Source organism: Trichechus manatus, unplaced genomic scaffold (genome assembly GCF_000243295.1).
Source record: "Trichechus manatus latirostris isolate Lorelei unplaced genomic scaffold, TriManLat1.0 scaffold00067, whole genome shotgun sequence".
Taxonomy (NCBI): Eukaryota; Metazoa; Chordata; class Mammalia; order Sirenia; family Trichechidae; genus Trichechus; species Trichechus manatus.
Window position 1 is genome coordinate 13,075,663 of NW_004444003.1, and position 19,251 is coordinate 13,094,913.

Consider the following 19,251-nt stretch of genomic DNA (forward strand, 5'->3'; position numbering starts at 1 on the left):
TGCTCCTGTGTCCCGTGTGATGTTTGTTGACACCACAGGGAGCTGCAAAGTTGAGGAAGGATCTCATTTTATGGTGACGTCAGTTTATGAGAAGCCAGATGAGACCACTGCCAAGAAGTGCTTGCTCACTTCTCCTTCAACGGCAGGGGAATCTCCCTTTCCTTTTCTGGGTGAAGCGCAGAAAGGATTCAGAAATGAAGCTCAATCCATCTCACCAAACACAGCCCACACCTCCCAGCAATTGAACTTGAAAAAAACCCTGGTTTGAAAACTTACCACAAACTATACTGTCATCAAAAAGCCACTTCCTATACTTGAGGCCAAAGAAGAGAGTGGCAGGCACGATTTCCTGGCTGAGCAAACCATTCTAATACTTAAAGAGAGCAACACTTGACTGTTACAATAGAGACTAGATGGACCAGCAAGGGTGAAAGCCTGAATGGATTGATCCTCTCTTCCCCACCCTCCCAGCAGGATGCAAAGAGGCTGACAGGCGAACCCAGCATTCTGCAGAAAAACGTCTTTTCTTCACTGCTCCCACGTAGGCAGCCAGTCCCACGTGTCAGGAAGATGGAGCCAAGCTTGCTGGTGTGCGGATTATTGACGTTCACCATGGTAACTGGCTACATGGCAGGTAAGGAGCCGAGGGACGCCTCTGGAATCTTGAGAAGGCTGATGGATGTTACATCTCCCAGCCACAGACCAAGCAGAGGGCAACTAAGTAGAAAGTTCATGGAAGGGCATGTCCATGACCCATGGGGTCTCATTTTATGCCTCAGTGGTCCCTAATCTGTAAAGCTAGTTTGGGATGGTTGTAGGCTGTCTGTCATTTAAAGTGCTTGATGGTTAATTTTCTGAAAAATGAAAAGACATGATATTTGAATGTTGACAGGATACTGATGAGCAGATTCTTCAAGAAATTTTCTTTTATTCTTCAGTTAATTTTGTTTTCCACTGCACTCACTGGCTGTAAGAAAATACTAAAAAACTATTAGGAATCTCTCTGAATCCAGGTTAATGTACCTGAAATGTCAGTAACTCTTACTGGGATAATTTAAGATGTCCAAAAAGTTTAGCTTCAAGGATGTATGCTTTGCTTTTACTGCCTTAGGAAATAATACCTAGGAAGCTCTTTATAAGTACAACTGCAATTTTGTAGAAATTTTAGGAAATCTAAGGATCATCACTTTCAGGAAATTACTTTTTCCTATGTTTCTATGTGTATATGTGTGTGTATATATACATACATATGCAAATTTTGAACTTCATCCTTTCAAATGGGTTTTCTCAAAGTTTTTTTTAAGAAATAAAAAACATCACCAGCTTCTACCTCAAACCACTCTTCCTAATTAAATGTGAATTTTCTAATAACTTCTTCCCTTTCTTACTCAGGAAGACAGATAAGATATGAAAGCCTATAATTGCATATCCTTAATTTTTAGTCCTTCTGTTTAGGAATTATCAACTGGCTACAGAAAAAATTTGTTAAGAAGCGAAACATGACAACGCTTTAAGGAGTTTGTTAGCTTGTGTGGCGGAAGTGGCCCAGTTATGTTGGGCTATGTATTGACCCAGGTGTAGGAATTTCTTCTCTTTGAAATTAAAGCTGGGCTGATTTCTGGAAGGCTTTTAATGTGATTTCTGCTGTAGCTGTCACAGGATCTCTGCCAAGGTGGGAGTCAGTCCAAACCAGAACAGCAAAATCTCTGCAGTTAATCATGCCCTATCTCTTGGAAATACATCTCATGTTATTACTAGCGTTGGTAACTTTATCTGAGGAGTGGAATGGTCTCTCGTGTCAGTGGTGCAAGTGGAGATAACATGTGGCTCTTTCACTTCAATTCTCCAAAAATACATCTGGTACATATTATGTCCCTTTTCAACATTATAGGAAATACAAAAATGGACAAGACACAGTCCTGATCCTTAAGAGGTTTATAACATAGTGAGGGGGAGAAACGCATAGATATAATAACAAGTTGGAATGTGGGGAGAGATATGGGAGACTAGAGCTATCAGAGAAGGCTTTATAGGAGGCATGCAAACAGAGCTTTGAGGGGCTGGTAGTATGGCCCTAAATGGAGATTCCAGAGAGGGAGAGAGACAGACCATAGGAGCAAAGACCCAGCAATGCATTGTTGTTGTTAGCTGCCATTGAATTGGCCCCTTACTCATGGCAACCCCACGCACAACAGAACGCTGCCCGGTCTTGCGCCATCCCCACTATTTGTTGCTGATCAAACCATTGTGATCCATAGGGTTTTTATTGGCTGATTTTCAGAAGTAGATCACCAAGCCTTTCTTCCTAGTCTGTCTTAGCCTAGAAGCTCCACTGAAACCTGTTCAGCATCACAGCAACACACAAGCCTCCACTGACTGGTGGCTGCACATGAGGTGCACTGGCCGGGAATCAAACTCAGGTTTCCCACATGAAAGGCAGGAATGCTACCACTAAACCACCACTCAGCCACCACCGTCCCCATCAACAGTGCATTAGGGAACAGCAAGTGGTCTGCTGTGCTACCAGCCCTGAAGAGGTATGTGGAGATGCTGGAAATTAAGACTATAAAGGCAAGACAGGCAAATGAAGGATACAAGGCCTTGCGTAGCAAGTCAAACATTTTCAAACCTTATTTGGTAGCCAGTAAAGAACTACTAGAGAATAAAAATTACCATTTATAGAGTATCTTGTTTGCGACAGACAGATAAGTCTTATTTTAATCCTCATAACCACTTTGCAATATGAATGTCATGAACCCCATTAGATGAAGAAACCAAAGCTCAGAAGTCACATAGGTAGTGAAGAGTGAGGGTTCAAACCCAGGTCCCTCTGGCTTGTGCTCATTCTGTTCACTCTGAAAACAGGGTCAGAGCTTTATGAAGATGTCATAGAGTATTAAGAGATTAGATGCACAGAGACACGGCATAACTACCTGTTGCCATTGAGTCATTTCTGACTCACGTCGAACCCCACACATGCAGAGTATAACTGCTCCATAGGGTTTTCATGGCTGTAACCTTTTGGAAGTAGATAACTAGGCCTGTCTTCCGAGGCACCTCCGGGTGAGTTCAAACTGCCAACCTTCCAGTTCGTAGTTGAGCACTTAGCTGTTTGTGTCACCCAGGGACTCCTAAGACATGGCCTAAAGTCTTTGAAATGGTCCAATGAAGAGACAAATGAGAACCGTAGTTGCCAAAGAGAATGAAATAGATTGAGCTTCTGGGCTCAACATGTGGTCTAGGAACCATTCCAGGGTAAGAAATAATCTCATCTCAGGCTTTTTCATCCAAGAGGGGTCCAGTCTTTAAATAAACAATTCTTTTTATTCCTCAAGGGGTGGAAGTTCTCTAACGAAATAAAACAGACTGTCAACAGATGCAATTTCTAGCTGATTCATAAGGCAGATTTTCATTCTGAAAATTTCCAAAGCCACCATTTAAAATTGCGAGGGGTGGCGGGGGGGAGGGGGGTGTATTAGACAACTTGGCTGTTTTTTAGTCTCTATATTACTGGGTCCTGGGATGTGGTTAAAAAGAGAATTCTCCTGATGTTGCCAACACGGCACGTTATCGAAGCTACCTTTCTCAGAATCGTGGAAATTCTGAGAGTTTATTTGTCCCTTGATCATCTTTCATTCTAGGAATTCTGTGATCAAATCTTCAGCTCCTAGACTCAAAAAAAAAAAAAGTGCGGAAACCTATGAAGATGATATTTTTGTCTAATTATCCCTTCTTGTAAAGACTGCTGCCTACACTGGAATTTCCCACCCTCACATTTGTGTTTTAATGACAATTAAAACACAAAATCTAACTCTTCACATCTGAGCATTCAATTTATCTGGTCCATAGTATTATTACTACTATTACCTTGCTTATCTTCAAGATATACCTTGGAGAGGTAGGGCTTTGGTGAGTATAGGAAGTATCTTATAAAACAGTCACTACTTTCTTTAAAACTGTATGTCTTAAGATGTTATTGTTGTTTTGTACGGTTGAGTCAATTCTGACTTATAATGACCCTTTACAACAGAGTAGAACTTCCCCATACATTTCCCTAGGCTATAATCTTCGCTGCAGCAGATGCTAGGTCTTTTCTCCTGTGGAGCAGACCACCGACCTTTTGGTTAGCAACCGAGCACTTAACCATTGCACCACCAGGGCTCCTTGTATGTTTTAAGGAGGCAGTGCTAAACATCACTTGTACATATGTTCCCTTTTAGATTTGAGAAAACTGAGGCACAAATAGAACCAACTTCATTAATGAGTTAGCTGGAGATGTTTGTACAGAACTGTCAATGGGATCCACAAATCTACCACTTAAACGTACTCATTCCAAAGAGAAGTAGCCTTGGACTTTTTGGCATTCACTTGCTAAAGGCTTGGATATTCTTATGTGTGATTTCTTGTTGAAGTCATTCCTATAATAGCTATAATAACCATTTAGTAGGGCTATGCCTCAGCACTATGACCATTCAAGGTATTCAGTTTCCCTGCTCTACTCATTCCCAATGTGGGAACTTCACAAGTAAACAGAGATTTCCCTTAGGAAGTCACCTGAGATCAGTGGGGAGCAGAATTAGAAGGAAATTGAACCTTGCAGGAAGCTGCAAGTGTGCCAAGGCACCTCCTAACTAATGTGGTTGGAGAACTTTAGAGAAGACATGAGAAGGGTGTGACCTTTGACAAACTGCTGTACCTCTCTGAGCCTCAGTTTCTCTCTTGTGAGATGAGAAAGTTGGCCTAGATGATCTTTAAATCCCCTTCCTGTTCTATCACTCTGTGTTAAGAATTCTGAAAAGGAAATAAAATAACTCTGCTTAAAAGGCATTTTCAAGCTGGGGTACTTTTGGATGAAAAACTTTCCAAACTTAAGATTTACAAGGCAGGGTCTGGGTTCAGAGACCTTTGAGTGTCAAAGCACCAAAGCCTGACATCTCATTGTAGGTTATTTCCAACTTTTAAAAGGCACTGTACTGTGCTCACGCATGACCCACTGCTTCCGTAACCGCTGCAGTTGTAGATGTCAAGACAAAAACACCACCAACCGTTGCTGAGGACTTCTGCTGTATGTTTGCCTATTTCAGGAATTTTTACCCTCAATGCCTTTGTTTCCCTCAGGACAGGTCTTGTGTGACTGGAAACCTATCTCTCTTCTCTTTATACCAGACCATTCCATAGTGAGAAAGGAAAAAAAATAAAACAGTTGCCATCAAGTTAATTCCAACTCATGGTGATCCCTTGTGTTTCAGAAGTAGAACTGTGCTTCATAGGGTTTTCGATGGCTGATTCAATGGCATACTAGGATTACAGAGATGAAAAAGGTTACAGTCCTTGCCCTCAAACTGCTTGCTCGTGGTTAACAATGGAGATGAGACATATGCTGAGCAAGTCCTCTTCTGAGGACCTGCCAAGGGAAAGCCAACAGTGTTAGTCAATGAGTCAACAACCCATCACTGAATCCCCCATTGCCTTTCAAGTAAATCACTCATTTAGGGGAAAACAGTAATATAATTGTCTCTAGGGATTTTAGGTATTTTCCACTCTAAGATTACTCTGATTTTTTTTTTTTTTTTTTTGTTTTTTAACTGATTTAAGTTTATTCTGAGATTTGCATCCATCAAGAAGAGAATGCAAGTCCCATTGGGAAATGTGTGTAGAGCATCGGTTCCCAACACCAGCTGCATATTAGCATGCGTATCTGGGATGCCTTAAAAAATGATCCCCAAGCCCAACCAAGACCAATTAAATAAAAATCTCTGATGAGAAACAGACATTGTTATTTTAAGCTCTTCATATGATTTAAGATGCAGTTAGGACTGAAAGCTACCAGCTGAGAGAGACACAGCAATGATTTCCACGGTTGGTTTGATCCCATTATTCATTTCTATTCACTACAAATCAGTGCCTGAGTGTAGTACTTCTCAAATTTTAAAGTGTTTACAAATCACTTGGGGGATCTTGTTAGAATGCAGATTCTGACTCAGAATGTCTGGGCAGGACCCGAGATTCTCCATTTCTAATAGGCTCCTACATGAGGCCTATGCTGCTGGTACATGGACCACATTTTAGGTAGCAAGTCTGTGATGTAAGAAAAAATGCACTTTGCTTCTGCTGAATCAGAACTTGCAACTAAAATGGAAAACAAATCTTGGAAAGACAGAAGATTAAATATTGCAAAGTTGTATGTGACAAAGCTGATGAATGCCGCAGGTGGTCAGTACAGGGAGTACAATCCTACCTAGAGAGTTAGGAACGGCTTCTTGGAGAAGATGGCCCTGGGACATGCTGGCTCTGAATGGTGCTTCTGAATATCATGAGATGGGCTGAAGGGCAGTCTTTACTACTGGTTTTGCTAAAGTTACATACATTGACCATGCTCCATGAGTAACCAGCTCTGAAAACCAAGGCGCTTCTAGGACAATTAAATAAATGACCCATATTTCATATATATAAACATTTTTTGTGTGTGCTGAGTGACATGAGGCCCAAAAAGGCTAGCACTCAAGTGATAACCACTAATACTTTTGCTCAGACGAAAAGAATTGGAGTGCTCCTCATCTCGCTAATCCTCCAGTGTCTACAGATGTCACTGGTCTCTGATAGATTCCTTGACATGACGGACCATTGAATCTGTATCACCAGTATCCACTGGGTAACAAAATACCCCGAGGAGTCCCTAGCTGATGTAAACCATTAATGTCCTCAGCTGCTAACCACAAGGTTGGAAGTTCAAGTGCCCCCAGAAGTGCCTTGGAAGAAAGTCCTAGCAATCTACTTCTGAAAAATCAGCCACTGAAAGTCCTATGATGCACATACAGAGTCGCCATGAGCTGCAGTCAACTTGGTGGCAACTGGCAACAATCAAAGAAGTCCTGGATCTTATTTCCCTACATCCGATTTTTACCCCAGACTTAGCTCTAGTGAAGCACATACCACAGAGCTGCCATCCTGACTGCCCGCTTTTGTATCTCACCCACACAATTAGTGGGGTTTTTGACCCGGGTCTGTTTGCAGCTCTCGACCTAGGACCAGGTATCCTGAGTACAGAAGAATTTCAGGCAGCAGAAAACTGTAAGGCACCAAACTGGGTAACATGCTTTGGCGGGGCTGACCAGAAGGTCACCATGCTGGGAGGAAGATGAGCGGAGGGAACAGAAGGAGCGGAAGGAGCAAGATACTGATTAGAAATCTCCCTTCCTGTGCCACTGGCAGGCTTGCCCATGGGTGAAGACATAGACCAGATTAGTCAGACGTGCTTGCTGGGCTGCTTTCTGTCCGTTTGCAAGTCTTTCCCCTCAAGCTGGATACAAAGGAAAAGCAGTCTGGTGTCATAAGACTAGGAGCAATTGAGTAGTTATTCCCAAAGGAAGAAGAAAGAGCAGCGTGTTTTAAAAAAATAATAATAAGGAAGTTATTAGGAGGCAGTTGATTCCTTTAACCTAAAGAGCAAGGGAAATAGACAAGGGTCCGATAGGACATCATCTCCTATAAGTGACAGAGAAAGATGAGCAAAGCTGTGAACTGTAAAACCAGCCCATGTCCAAATAGTGATGCTAATACCATATTTTCCCCCTTGTGGCTTGTTTGTTTTAAGCCTTGTTCCAGGAAGCATTTTAAACACTAATGATAATAGAACTAATCTTTATTGCATATATGCTGTCTTCCAGGTACTATGTTAAAACACAGTATTGCTTTATTTAATCCTCAAATTAAGTTTGGTCTCATTTTACAATTGGAAAATGGAGGCTTACAGAGGTTTAAGTTAAGTTTCCCAATGTAACACACCCTGGAAGGGGCTAGAATTTGAACCCAGGCAGTCTAATTCCAAGGAGCCCTCATGGCGCAGTGGTTAAGCTCTTGACTGATAACTGAAAGGTTGGTAGTTTGAACCCACCAGCTGCTCCATGGGAGAAAAGACCTGGCGATCTGCTCCTGGAAAGACTACAGCCTAGGAAACACTATGGGGCAGTTCTACCCTGTCATATAGGGTTGCTATGAGTCAAAATCAACTCGATGGCATGCAACAATAACAATCTAATTCCAGAACCAGCATTCTTTACTACTATTCTAAACTGCTGCTAAAGGTCAAAGATATACATGCTGTGTTAATAAATAAGTTTTTTTTTGCTTTCTAAAAAGTTCAAGTATGCTATAAAGTATACTACACTGCTCTTGTGGCTATGCATAAATTAAGAGTAACTGTGCCTACAGTACCCCAGCCACTATGGTCATATACCAGTTGCCATCAAGTCAATTCCAGCTCATGGTGACCCTATACATGTCAGAGTAGAACTGTGTTCCATAGGGCTTTCAATGGCTGATTTTTTTTTTCAGAAGTAGATTGCCAGGCCTTTCTTCCAAAGTGCCTCTGGTAGACTCAAACCTCTAACCTTTCTGTTAGCAGCTGAGCCTGTTAACTGTTTTCACCATCCATGGACTCCCCGTGGCCATACAGCAGCTCCTTAATCAACTTGAGTAATTGGCCTCTGTAGGACCTTAAAGCTACATCTGGCCCTTGGAGTCTTGGTTCTCTGCATCCTGCTGCTTCCCTCCAGTCCTCCTTCTACCCTCAAAGAGCAGCTTTGGGTGTCTTTCTTGCATTTGACTATACTTCAAAGAAAGCATTGCAGTCGACTCAAGTCTGCCCCAGCAGCCCACAAAACAGAGGAAATTCTGAGCACGTCTGGGCATGAGTCACCATCCGGTGTTCAGGAATTGCCATCTCTGCCCACGGAATCACCCACTCTTTTCTGTTTGGGACCAAAATAGATACCTCCTTCAGAAGCTCCACTGCTAGCTCTACTCTCAGCAGTAAAAAACAAAGTCAAGGATAGGTGTGCGCCTCTAAAGCATGAGGTGGGAGTTTTCTCTCCTGTGAAGTTTTTCAGAGTAAAAAAGTTGCTCCGGTAGTATTGTCAACAGAAGGGGTGGATGTGACAGGTGGAAGTGGGAACAGAGGTGACTGGGGACAATCTTGCTTGGGGGCAGGACCTCCAGTTATTCGTTTGTTCACTCCTTTGTTTATTCATTCATTCAGTAAACATTTATTGAGCAACTACTATGTGTCAGATACAGGGTTAGAGATACAAAGACAAGTAAGATCCAGTCCTTGTTCTCCAGGAGCTCATCGTCTAGTAGGAGAGAAAGCTATAACACAAGTTAGATGCTAAAATAGAAGTCTGAAGACAATTGATGGAACACACAGACGTGCATGAGTACTGCAAGATCCAACCAAACTAAACCAAACCCATTACTGCTGAGTCGATTCAGAATCACAGTGACCCTGTAGGACAGAGTAGAACTGCCCCATAGGATTTCCAAGGAGCTGCTAGTGGATTTCAACTCCCGATCTTTTGGCTAGCAGCTGGGCTCTTAACACTGCAAGACCCAGCACATGTGAAATCAACAACTGCCTCATGTTTACACTAACATTTGGGAGAGAGAGGAGAGCTGAGGGCTTTGCCTTGTCATTATAAAGTAATAAAATTATTAAAATCAAATGCCACTAATTTTGAATTTAGAATAATAGAGACAGAAGATGTGCTGGCATTTTCTTTTGTTTAAGAAACTCCTTTACAGAGATCATGGAATCATTCTATATGGAAGTATTTGACTTCCTTCAAGAACAGCTGTTTGATTGCTTCCAAGGTCTCCAAGTATTGCAGAAGCACTATTTATAGACAATAACGAGCAATTGCCACATGCCCGACCCATCCTTAACGTCCATGACCTCTCCAAGGAACTGATGAATGAACCTCCTTAGTCCAGCTTAAGTTATTATGTATTTAGAAGCAAAACAACAATGTTCCTTAAAAATATACTTAGTTTTATGAAATGATCCCCTAGAAGCAATGTGGTCCAACTCTTCAGAGAAAGATCAGTTTATTACGTTACCTAGTAAAGAACAAGGACGAGTCCCTAGGTGGTGCAAACTGTTAACGTGCTTGGCTGCTAACCGAAATGTTGGAGGTTCGAGCCTTGGAAGAAAGGCCTGGAGATCTACTTCTGAGAAGTCAGACATTGAAAACCCTATGGAGCATAGCTCTACTCTGACACACATGAGTTGCCATGAGTTGGAGTCAACTCAACAGGCAGCTGGTTAAAAAACAAAGCAATCATTTCTAAATTCTTGTTTGAAGTCCCCAAATATTTTTACGTCAGCTTCTTCCTGTTCCAGAGCTCTGTAAGTTTCCCGGGAGTTTTTGGGGTACGGTTACTTTACAAAGAGACACCTATCTGACCACTTTTCGTGGCTGTGGGCCAGGCTTTCAGTAGGCTTCCCCTTCTGATGAAACGAGCAGCACCTTCAAACCCAGCTGAGCACTGGTGTGGTATCTACTTCCGGCCCTGTGGTAGACACCTCTGTTAAAGAACCTGATTTAGAATAAAAGGAACTTTGTAAAGAGAAAACTCATTATTTTAAGTGGAAAGCAAAACAAACAGCAACCAAAAAAAAAATCCCCCCTTTTTTAAAATAAAAGGGCAATTTCCTCAGACATCCTGCTAACCCACAGGAGATCACGGAGACCGCAAAGGGTTAACATTTAAGCTCTTGATGTTCAATCATTTTGGCACTTATTTCACTTTTGGCTTTCACTGCCTTTTACTCACCAGACCCATTAGTTTCACTTTCCCTCTTCCTGAGTTTCGCTTCTCTGGCCCGAGTTTTTAATGAGCTGGTGCAGAGGAATGGTCCCTGGGTGGTGCAAATGGTTAAGTGCTCGACTACCAGCCTAAAGGTTGGTGGTTCGATCCTACCCTGAGATGCCTCGGAAGACAGGCCTGGTGATCTTCTTCCAAAAGTTCACAGCCTTGAAAAATCAGGGCAGGAAAGCAAATGCAGTCTAGCCTGGATGGCAGCTGAGGCAGTGGTGTCACTAGGGGGGTACAGGGATGCAGACCACACTGGGTGACACTGTCAGAGGAGGTGACACCAAAATGACTGTCTATAAAATTTTTGTGCAGTGTTTCAGCAGAAATTTATTATTGTTTATAAAAATATCCCTGTAGTTAGATATAACAACAAAAACATTTTTTGTAAGCCCAGCTTACATACATAGATACACCTACAAGGCTAAAACTCTATGCTAATTTACTTTTTGAACCTTCTAATGCGCTCTGGTCAGGGCTGTCATTATTACCCAATTACAATGATACTTCGAATCACATGTTTTTGTCTGAACTTGCTGCAATCACTCACTATTATTTTCATTGCTGCCATGTTTTTATAATTGCTGATTTTGTCAAGTTTTTTGGTGTTTTAGCTACAATATCAAAATTGACTTGACGGCAATGGGTGGGATGGGTTTATTGTGGTAATTAGCATGGGAGGGTGACACCATGAGTTACCCCACTGGGTGACACCAACCCTAGTGATGCCACTGAGCTGAGGGTGAGAGACTTGGAGAAAAGAAGCTGGGGGCTCAGTTAGCTTAGGAGTCATTCTGACCTGAAGTTTGGACTCAATGTTAATAACAGCAGCAGCAGCCACAGCTAACACTTTTTAAGCGCTTACAAGGTACTAAACATTTTACGTACATTAAGGTCCCTAAGTGGTACAAACAGTTGGGGCTCAACTACTAACCTAAAAGTTGGCAGTTTAAAAAAAAAGAAAGAAAAAGAAAAAAAGTTCAAAACCTTGAAAACCTTATGGAGCAGTTCTACTCTGCAAACATGAGGCCGCCATGAGTCGGAATCAACTTGGCAGCAACCAACAACAGTGCAGAGGAGCTGCGGGCCAGAGCGTGCCAATGCCTCCAAATCACTCTGCCTTCCTCATCATCACATCACAGTAATATAACTGCAGCTGCTGAGCGTTTAACCACACTGTGTACTTTGCATCTATTATCTCAACAAATCCTCTCAACAACCCTGTGAGATGGGTACTACTATTATTATCACTCCTATTTTACAGCGGAGGTCACTGAGATTGTGAAGCAGTAACTCACTTGCCCAAGAAAGTGATGGAGCTGGTCTGCTTGACCAGAAACCATGCTTTCAACCCTGTACACATGGTAACTCTTCCTGCGTGCACTCAAAGGAAGGAAGCTGTCGGCAGGTATCGTTCATTCCCATGGATATCTTAGGCAAGCCTTCAGTGTTTCATTTTGTTATGCTTTGATCCAACCCCAAATTAATCTCCCTTAAAAGTAACCTTGATTTTGCCTTTCCCCTTTCCAAGAACTCCAATCATTCTCCATGGCCCATAGGGCACATTGCAGTCTCCTCTGCCTGACAGTCTGGGCTGTGTAATAACACGTAAGTCCCCTGTCCAATAACATGCACCCCAGCTGCAGGTCTTCTCCTGTACTTCAAACATAACTTCCTCACCTGTGATTTTAAAGCTTGGCTCTTCTGGGCACCCTCCCCACTTACTGAAATAATCTTGCAAATCTCATCTATCTAGTGGAATTCTTCTCAACTGGAAAGTATCTTGGGGTAATGGAAAGGGCTCTTGAATTTAAGAGTCTGATAAGCTTGAATTAAAATCCTAGTTCGGACTTTCCTTTAAACTGTCTTTGAGGATCTGTTCTCTGCAGGCTATAGAAAGGTGGTTGGGGGTACAATGGATTCAGTATGGTAAGTGCCATGTGAAGAAATGGCAAGATGGTCTAGGAGTACAGAGGAATGCCTCAAAACCCAGGCTGGGGAAGTTTCCAGAAGGCTTCCTAGAGAAAATGACAACTAATGGGAGGCCTGCAGGATAAGCAGGAAATAAGATGGCCAAAGACAAGCGACATGGTGAGTTCCAAGACCAGCACATAGTTCCTCAAGCCCCAAGGGTTCGGATGTGAGGTGGAAAGTGGAGATTTTTGAGGCTGGGGCATGAGATATGTCATGGAGGCCTTGCCATGTAAAGGGATTTAGACTAAATCCTGAGAGGAATGGAACACCACAGAGGCATTTTTGGCAGGGAATAAATGACATGATAGCTTGTGCTTTAGAGGCACTGGCTTCAATGTGAAGAATGGTGGAAGGCAGACAAGACAGGAGGCAGAGAGGGGCAAAGTTAAAAGGTGTTGCTTTTTAATCTAGGTGAGAGCTGATGGTAGGCAGGTTCTTTAAACCTCTGTGGGCCTTGGTTTTTATTGGTATAAAGTGAGAATAATAAATACCCTACTTGCTGTAAGATTAAATAAGATTTTTAAAAAACCAAAACAGTTGCCGTCAAGTTGATTCTGACTCATGGTGACCCCATGTGTGTCAGAGTAGAGCTGCTCCATAGGGCTTTCAAGATCGTGACTTTTCAGAAGCAGATTGCCAGAGCTTTCTTCCTCAGCACCTCTGGGTGAGTTTCAACTGTCAACCTTTCAGTTAGTAGCCCAGTGCTTAACTGTTTGTACCAGTCAGGGACTTTAAATAAGATAGCCTGTCTTAAGTAACCAGGATATAGTAGGTACTCAATAAACATTACATGCCATACTTCTAATCCACATAGCCAAAGACCCAGCAGACCTTTTCACACTGATATCTCAGCAGGCTTCTCAAACTCTGTGCATACAAAACTGTCCCCCCAGGACTACTCCTTCTCTTATATTTCCTGTCTCAGTGACTGGTACCGCTGTCCACCCAATCGCCCAAGAAACCTGGACAAAATCCTGTTTCTTCCCTTTCACTGAATCCACGTACCCAATCAGGCCCCAACTCCTGGAGATTCCAGCCCTTAAAAATCTCTTAACATTAGGAAACTCTCTGCACGCTCACTGTCACTGTCTTCATGCACATTCTCATCACTTCCCACCAAGCTTCCTAGATCTTCCCCAGGTACAGGAACAGACCTGTAACAAGTGCCATAAAAGATCCAAGGCCACAGTAACCACAGGAACAGGATGGAGCCAGTACACAAAGGAGGGAAAGGTTGGAAGAAAAGTGGTTAAGAGGACGGACTCGAATCAGGCTGCCTGGGTCCAAATCCTGGCTTCACCACTGACTGGCTACGTGACTCTAGGAAGGTCATGTAACCTATTTGTACCTTAGTGCCTTCATCTAGAAAATAGAGATGATAAGAATTGCACCTACTTCTTAGGGTAGCTGGGAAGATTAGAGAAGTTAATGTGTGTAAAGGGCCTAGAACAGTGCCTGGCATGCAGTATAAGTGTTAAAATTTAATTAATATTATTATTATTAGTGGTCCAGTAGAACAGGTACGGGGTAGGTATGGCAGTATTAGAAAAGGCTTCAGAGCAAGACTGACTCCTGGACTTTCCTCGGGTATTGTAACTTCTGACGCTCTCTCGATGTCAGACAATCCCTCACCAATCTCTCATTTCTCTTACACTTTGTCCTGAGTAATTAGTGTAGTATATGCCATGTTCCCGTCTTCTAATTGTATGATGTAGTGTCCCTTTTTTATGTTAGGATATAAAGCTGTTAGCACAGTAGTGAACCTGTGCACTAATTGTTTCCTATGCCTGCTGTGATGGTGCTGCACCATGACCCCCTTCTTCTGATCAGTGAGGGTCCTGTAATTGGTGTCTTTGCACCCCCTGACAGAGCTTACACCATGCAGGGACATACATGGTGGGCCTCCAGGAACTAGGAGAGGCTTTGGAAAATGCGTTCACTTTCTCTATATAAGTGAGAAGACTGATATAGAGGGTCTATATGCCCCTTTCAGTCGTAACATTCTGCGTTTTAATAAATGCTTGCTCTAAACTGAAAGCCAAACCCATCGCTGTCGAGTCGATTCTGACTCATGGCAACCCCATGGGTTTCAGAGAACTGTGCTGCATAAGGTTTCCAATGGCAGACTTTTCAGAAGTAGATTTCCAAGCCTTTCTTCCAAGGTACCTCTGGATGGACTCAAACCATCAAGGCAGTTAGTAGCCCAGAGGTTAACATTTTGCACCACCCAGGGATTCCTATACTTGCCCTATGTTATTGTTAGTTGCCGTTGAGTTGATTCCAACTCATGGTGACCCCATGTGTGCAGAGTAGAACTGCCCCATGGGGTTTTCAAGGCTGTGATCTTTCGGAAGCAGATCTCCAGGCCTGTCTTCCAAGGTGCCTCTGAGTGGGTTTGAACCACCAACCTTTAACCTAGTAGTGGAGTGTTTAACCATTTGTGCCACCCAGGGACTCCAGACTTGCCCTATAGCTGATTAAAAAGCAATACCTCTTCAATACTCTATTGACTAAGTCGTTACCCTTCCAGCAGGACAGCAAGCTCCCCTGGTTATTACTGTGTGCCACTGAGTCAGCTTCGACTCATAGCAACCCTATAGGGCAGAGTAAAATAGGGTTCCCAAGACTGTAATCTTTACAGAAGCAGAGTGTGACATCTTTCTCCAGGGGAGCGGCTGGTGGCTTCAAACTGCCAACCTTTCGGTTAGCAGCCAAGCGCTTAACCACTGCACCACCAGGGCTCCTCACAACTCCCCTACTTGCATCCAATTCACAAGCGGAACACTGAATGTGTTGGTTCAAGCCAAGGAAGTCTATCTAGTTCATGCTATAATTACTACATTCATGACAATTCTCATTTTTCAGTTTTTAGCACAAAGCAATTTCCAGTGAATGATGGTAAAAGATCTTAAATTCCCATGAATTTCAAAAATGTGGCCACTCTGGTTTTAAATTCCATAATAAGCCCAACATTAACGACCACTGCAAGAGCATTATCTGTGGTCACATTACTAACTTTCAGGTGTCTATTGGAAAGATGGGACCCGTTTATCTGAGATGATCAGAAATAATGATTTCACATGTAAACTAAGAATTTATGTAAGCAGGACAAGTTTAGAGCCAAAACTTTGAAAGTGAGCTCTGGAGAAAATGTAAGACTGATTCTTTTCACACCGGCTGAGAGAAAAGTATGCTAGCTCAGCGAACAGGAGTTTTTTGTTTTTAAATAATATTTTATTGTGTTTTCAGTGACGGTTACACAGCAGTTTAGGTTCCCATTTAACAATTTCTACACAACTTTTTCAGTGACATTGGTTACATTCTTCACAATGCATGAACATTCTCATTATTTCTGTTCTGGTTGTTCTGTCTCCATTAATCTAGTTTCCTTGCCCCTTTACGTTCTCATCTTTGTTTTAAAGTAATTGTTGACCATTTGGTCTCATATAGGTGATTTTTTAAAGAAGCACAGCGCTCATGGGTGACATTCTTTATTTTGTGAGCCAATCTGTTATTCAGCTAAAAGGTGACCTTAAGGGCTAGTTTGGTTCAAGGTTTAAAGAGTATCTCAGGGCAATAGTCTCGGAGAGTCCTCCAGTCTCAGCCAGTCCAATAAGTGTTTTGTTTTGTTTTTTAATGAATTTGAGGTTCTGTTCCACATTTTTCCCCCATGCTGTCAGGGTTCATCTACTGTGGCCCTGATCACAACGGTCGTTAGTGGTAGCCAGGCACGATCTAGTTCTTCTGGTCTCAGGGTAGATGAAGCCATGGTTCATGTAGACTATAGTCTTGTAGACTTGTTTCTTCTTTGAGTCTTTGGTTTCCTTCTTTCCGGTTTGCTCCGGAAGAACAGAGACAAATATTTGTATGTTAGATGGCCACTTGCACACTTTTAAGCCCCAGACACTACTCACCAAACTAGGATGTATAACATAAACTTTATGAACTATATTATGCCAACTGACCGAGGTGTCCCATGAGACTATGGTCCTAATCCTTCAAACCCAGGTAATAAATCCTAGGAGGTGTTTGGTGCAAACAGGAGTTCTTGATCAGCTCATTCTGATTACATAGACTGAACTCAACAAAAGCATCTAAGTCGGTCTTCGTTTTTCTGAAGACAGACCTGGAGCTCACGAGAGGGCTTTTGGTGTCATTTTATTAACATAGTCTTAATATCACCTTTTGCCTCCCCTGTGCTGCCCACCCCATCAATCGCACACGTGAAATGTCACTATCCTTCACCTCTGTTTTGTGTCCACCACCCCTCTGTAGTTTATCGTACTGTGGTGGCTTGTGTGTTGCTATGACACTGGAAACTATGCTACTGGTATTTCAAATACTAGCAGGGTCATCCAAAGTGGACAGGTTTCAGCAGAGTTTACAGACTAAGACGGACTAGCAAGGAAGGTCTGGTGATCTACTTCCAAAAATTAGCCAGTGAAAACTCTATGGACCACAATAGAATACTGTCTGATATAGTACTGGAAGATGAGCCCCTAGGTTGGAAGACATTCAAAATACACAGTGGCTGCAACAATGGACTCCAGCGTACCAACAATCATGAAGATGACGAAGGACCAGGTAATATTTTGTGCTGTTGTAAATAAGGTCGCCAACTCGACAGCAACTAACAAAAGCATATTTGGTGTAGCACCTGTCAACATGTGGATTTTCGGAGAACTTTCATGCTGCTATTTATACAGAATCCATCTTAAGCACAGTCACAGTAGAGTAGCAGATCATCTGTTTAGGGCTAGATCTAAAGCATCAAGAACCCTAGAACTTAAATCAATTCTTCCCTCTTCAGGTGGTTTGTGGTCTAATTTCCATGCTTGGATTGTCATCCTACATTAAAGGATTTGACTTTTATCAAAAATGGATAGAGTATACAACTCCTGTGTTTAAAATTGAGTGAATTTCTTGACAGCAGGAAGTAAAAGTGGTTGAGATAGCACTGGATGCCTTAGAGTAAGGGTACAAAGAGGCACTCTCAGAGAAAGGAGTGTGAAGAATGGCAGAGAGGGGACCCTGGCTATTGAGAACATTTTACCCAGGGGCATCCCGGGTTCTGTACACATGAACTTGGTGTGTCTGACATGATTAAGACCTGTGATCGGTCCTTGCCTAATACCTGGACTAGGCTACAGTTCTGAGGACAAACACATTGTGTCATCACTCCCTCAGACTGCGTATAATCACAGTGCTACTAGGGTCACAGTCATTTAGCAGGACACTTTCTTTTTCCTTATTTTCTATGTCTTCCTTCTGGTCTTAAGTTTCCATCCAGCATTATATTTACCTATTCATTCTTTTTTTTTTTTTAATCTCAGGGGAAGTTCCACTGCTATCCAGTTGAAAATCTCCTCAGCTCTATTGTCTAATTTCTCAGAAGACTCTCTTGCCTTCCAGAAGACTGTGGGTGGGATTCACCGACTTAGCATATTTCTACTAAAAATATTACTCTGTCCCAAGAAGTAGGCTTCAAAGGTTTGAGGAAAAATTGTTTTTAGATTTTGGAGAAAGAACGAGAGTATATTTCTACCCCCTTGTTTTTTATCTGATAACTCTTTAATTTTCATAAGGCTGCCATTCTGTGGTAAACTTGTGGTTAACTCTTTCATGTACAGAAACTTGTTTAGAAGCCACTATCAACTGTGAAGTCTCCTAGGGACAGAAAATAACCAGCCCCCAACATTTCATTTGAAGATGTGTTTGAGATTCCAAAACATGAGAGATTAGATTTAAAGTCAGCAATTTGGGGGATTATTTTTGGTTCCCTGACTCCTTTTTTCCTCTAAAGGTAAAAAGAAAATAACTGGATCCTCCTTTTTTTAAAAAACATAAGTTGATTAAGGGACAGGTTATTCTCAACAGCGTGTCAGCCTAGAGTCACTTATTCTTGGGTTGTAGAATGGAACACAGGAAACCCTGACCATTTGACTCAGCCAGGGGTAGTGAGGCCCCGGAAACTGTGGGTGAGATAATACAAATAAGTGAGGTCCTGACTGAAGAGTGATCAATGCTAATTCCTACAGAAATGTGTCCAATTGTTCTGAATTCTTCTCCCTCAAGTACACTGCCTCCCCTCTCATTCCCCATCAGGCATCTTTTCTTTTATGGCTGTAACTTACCTTAATTTTCGTCCCCCCACCCCTACGCCACTGCTTCTGCCACATTTCCCTCAGCATTTATCCTTGATGAATGAAAGAATGAAGACAGATATCTGTTTGAATGAATAAATTAATGGATAGATAGTATTACCAGTACAAATATGCCCAAGTACTCATTAATGTAGCCCATGTTCAAAAAGAGCAACAAAGTCAAACAGGACGTATTTTCTGCTCTTGGGTGCTGATCTAGCCTGAAATAGTGGGTGGGAGGGTGAGGTCCTCATACCACCCTTTGTATTTTGCGCTATCTCATTTTTGTTGTTGTGGTTGTTCTTGTCCATTGGCACATAACCGAACCAGACCGAACCCTCTGCGGATGAGTTGATTCCAACTCATAGGGACTCTATAGGACAGAGTAGAAGTGGTAGATTCGAACTGCTAACCTTTTGGTTAGCAGCCTGAACTCTTAACCACTTCACCACCAGGGAACATACGATATTTTATATAGCTGTGA

At 42.4% G+C, this 19,251-nt stretch overlaps 1 protein-coding gene across 1 annotated transcript in view; it reads left to right on the forward strand.

The window, feature by feature from the left end:
* The first annotated feature begins 220 nt into the window (after positions 1-220).
* Positions 221-19,251, forward strand: part of IL2RA (interleukin 2 receptor subunit alpha) — a 59,345-nt gene continuing 40,314 nt past the window's right edge. Inside the window, exon 1 of the mRNA XM_023734408.1 lies at positions 221-634. Within this exon, the coding sequence (XP_023590176.1) occupies positions 571-634 (64 nt within the window). The 5' untranslated portion in view covers positions 221-570. The remainder of the gene's footprint in view (positions 635-19,251) is intronic.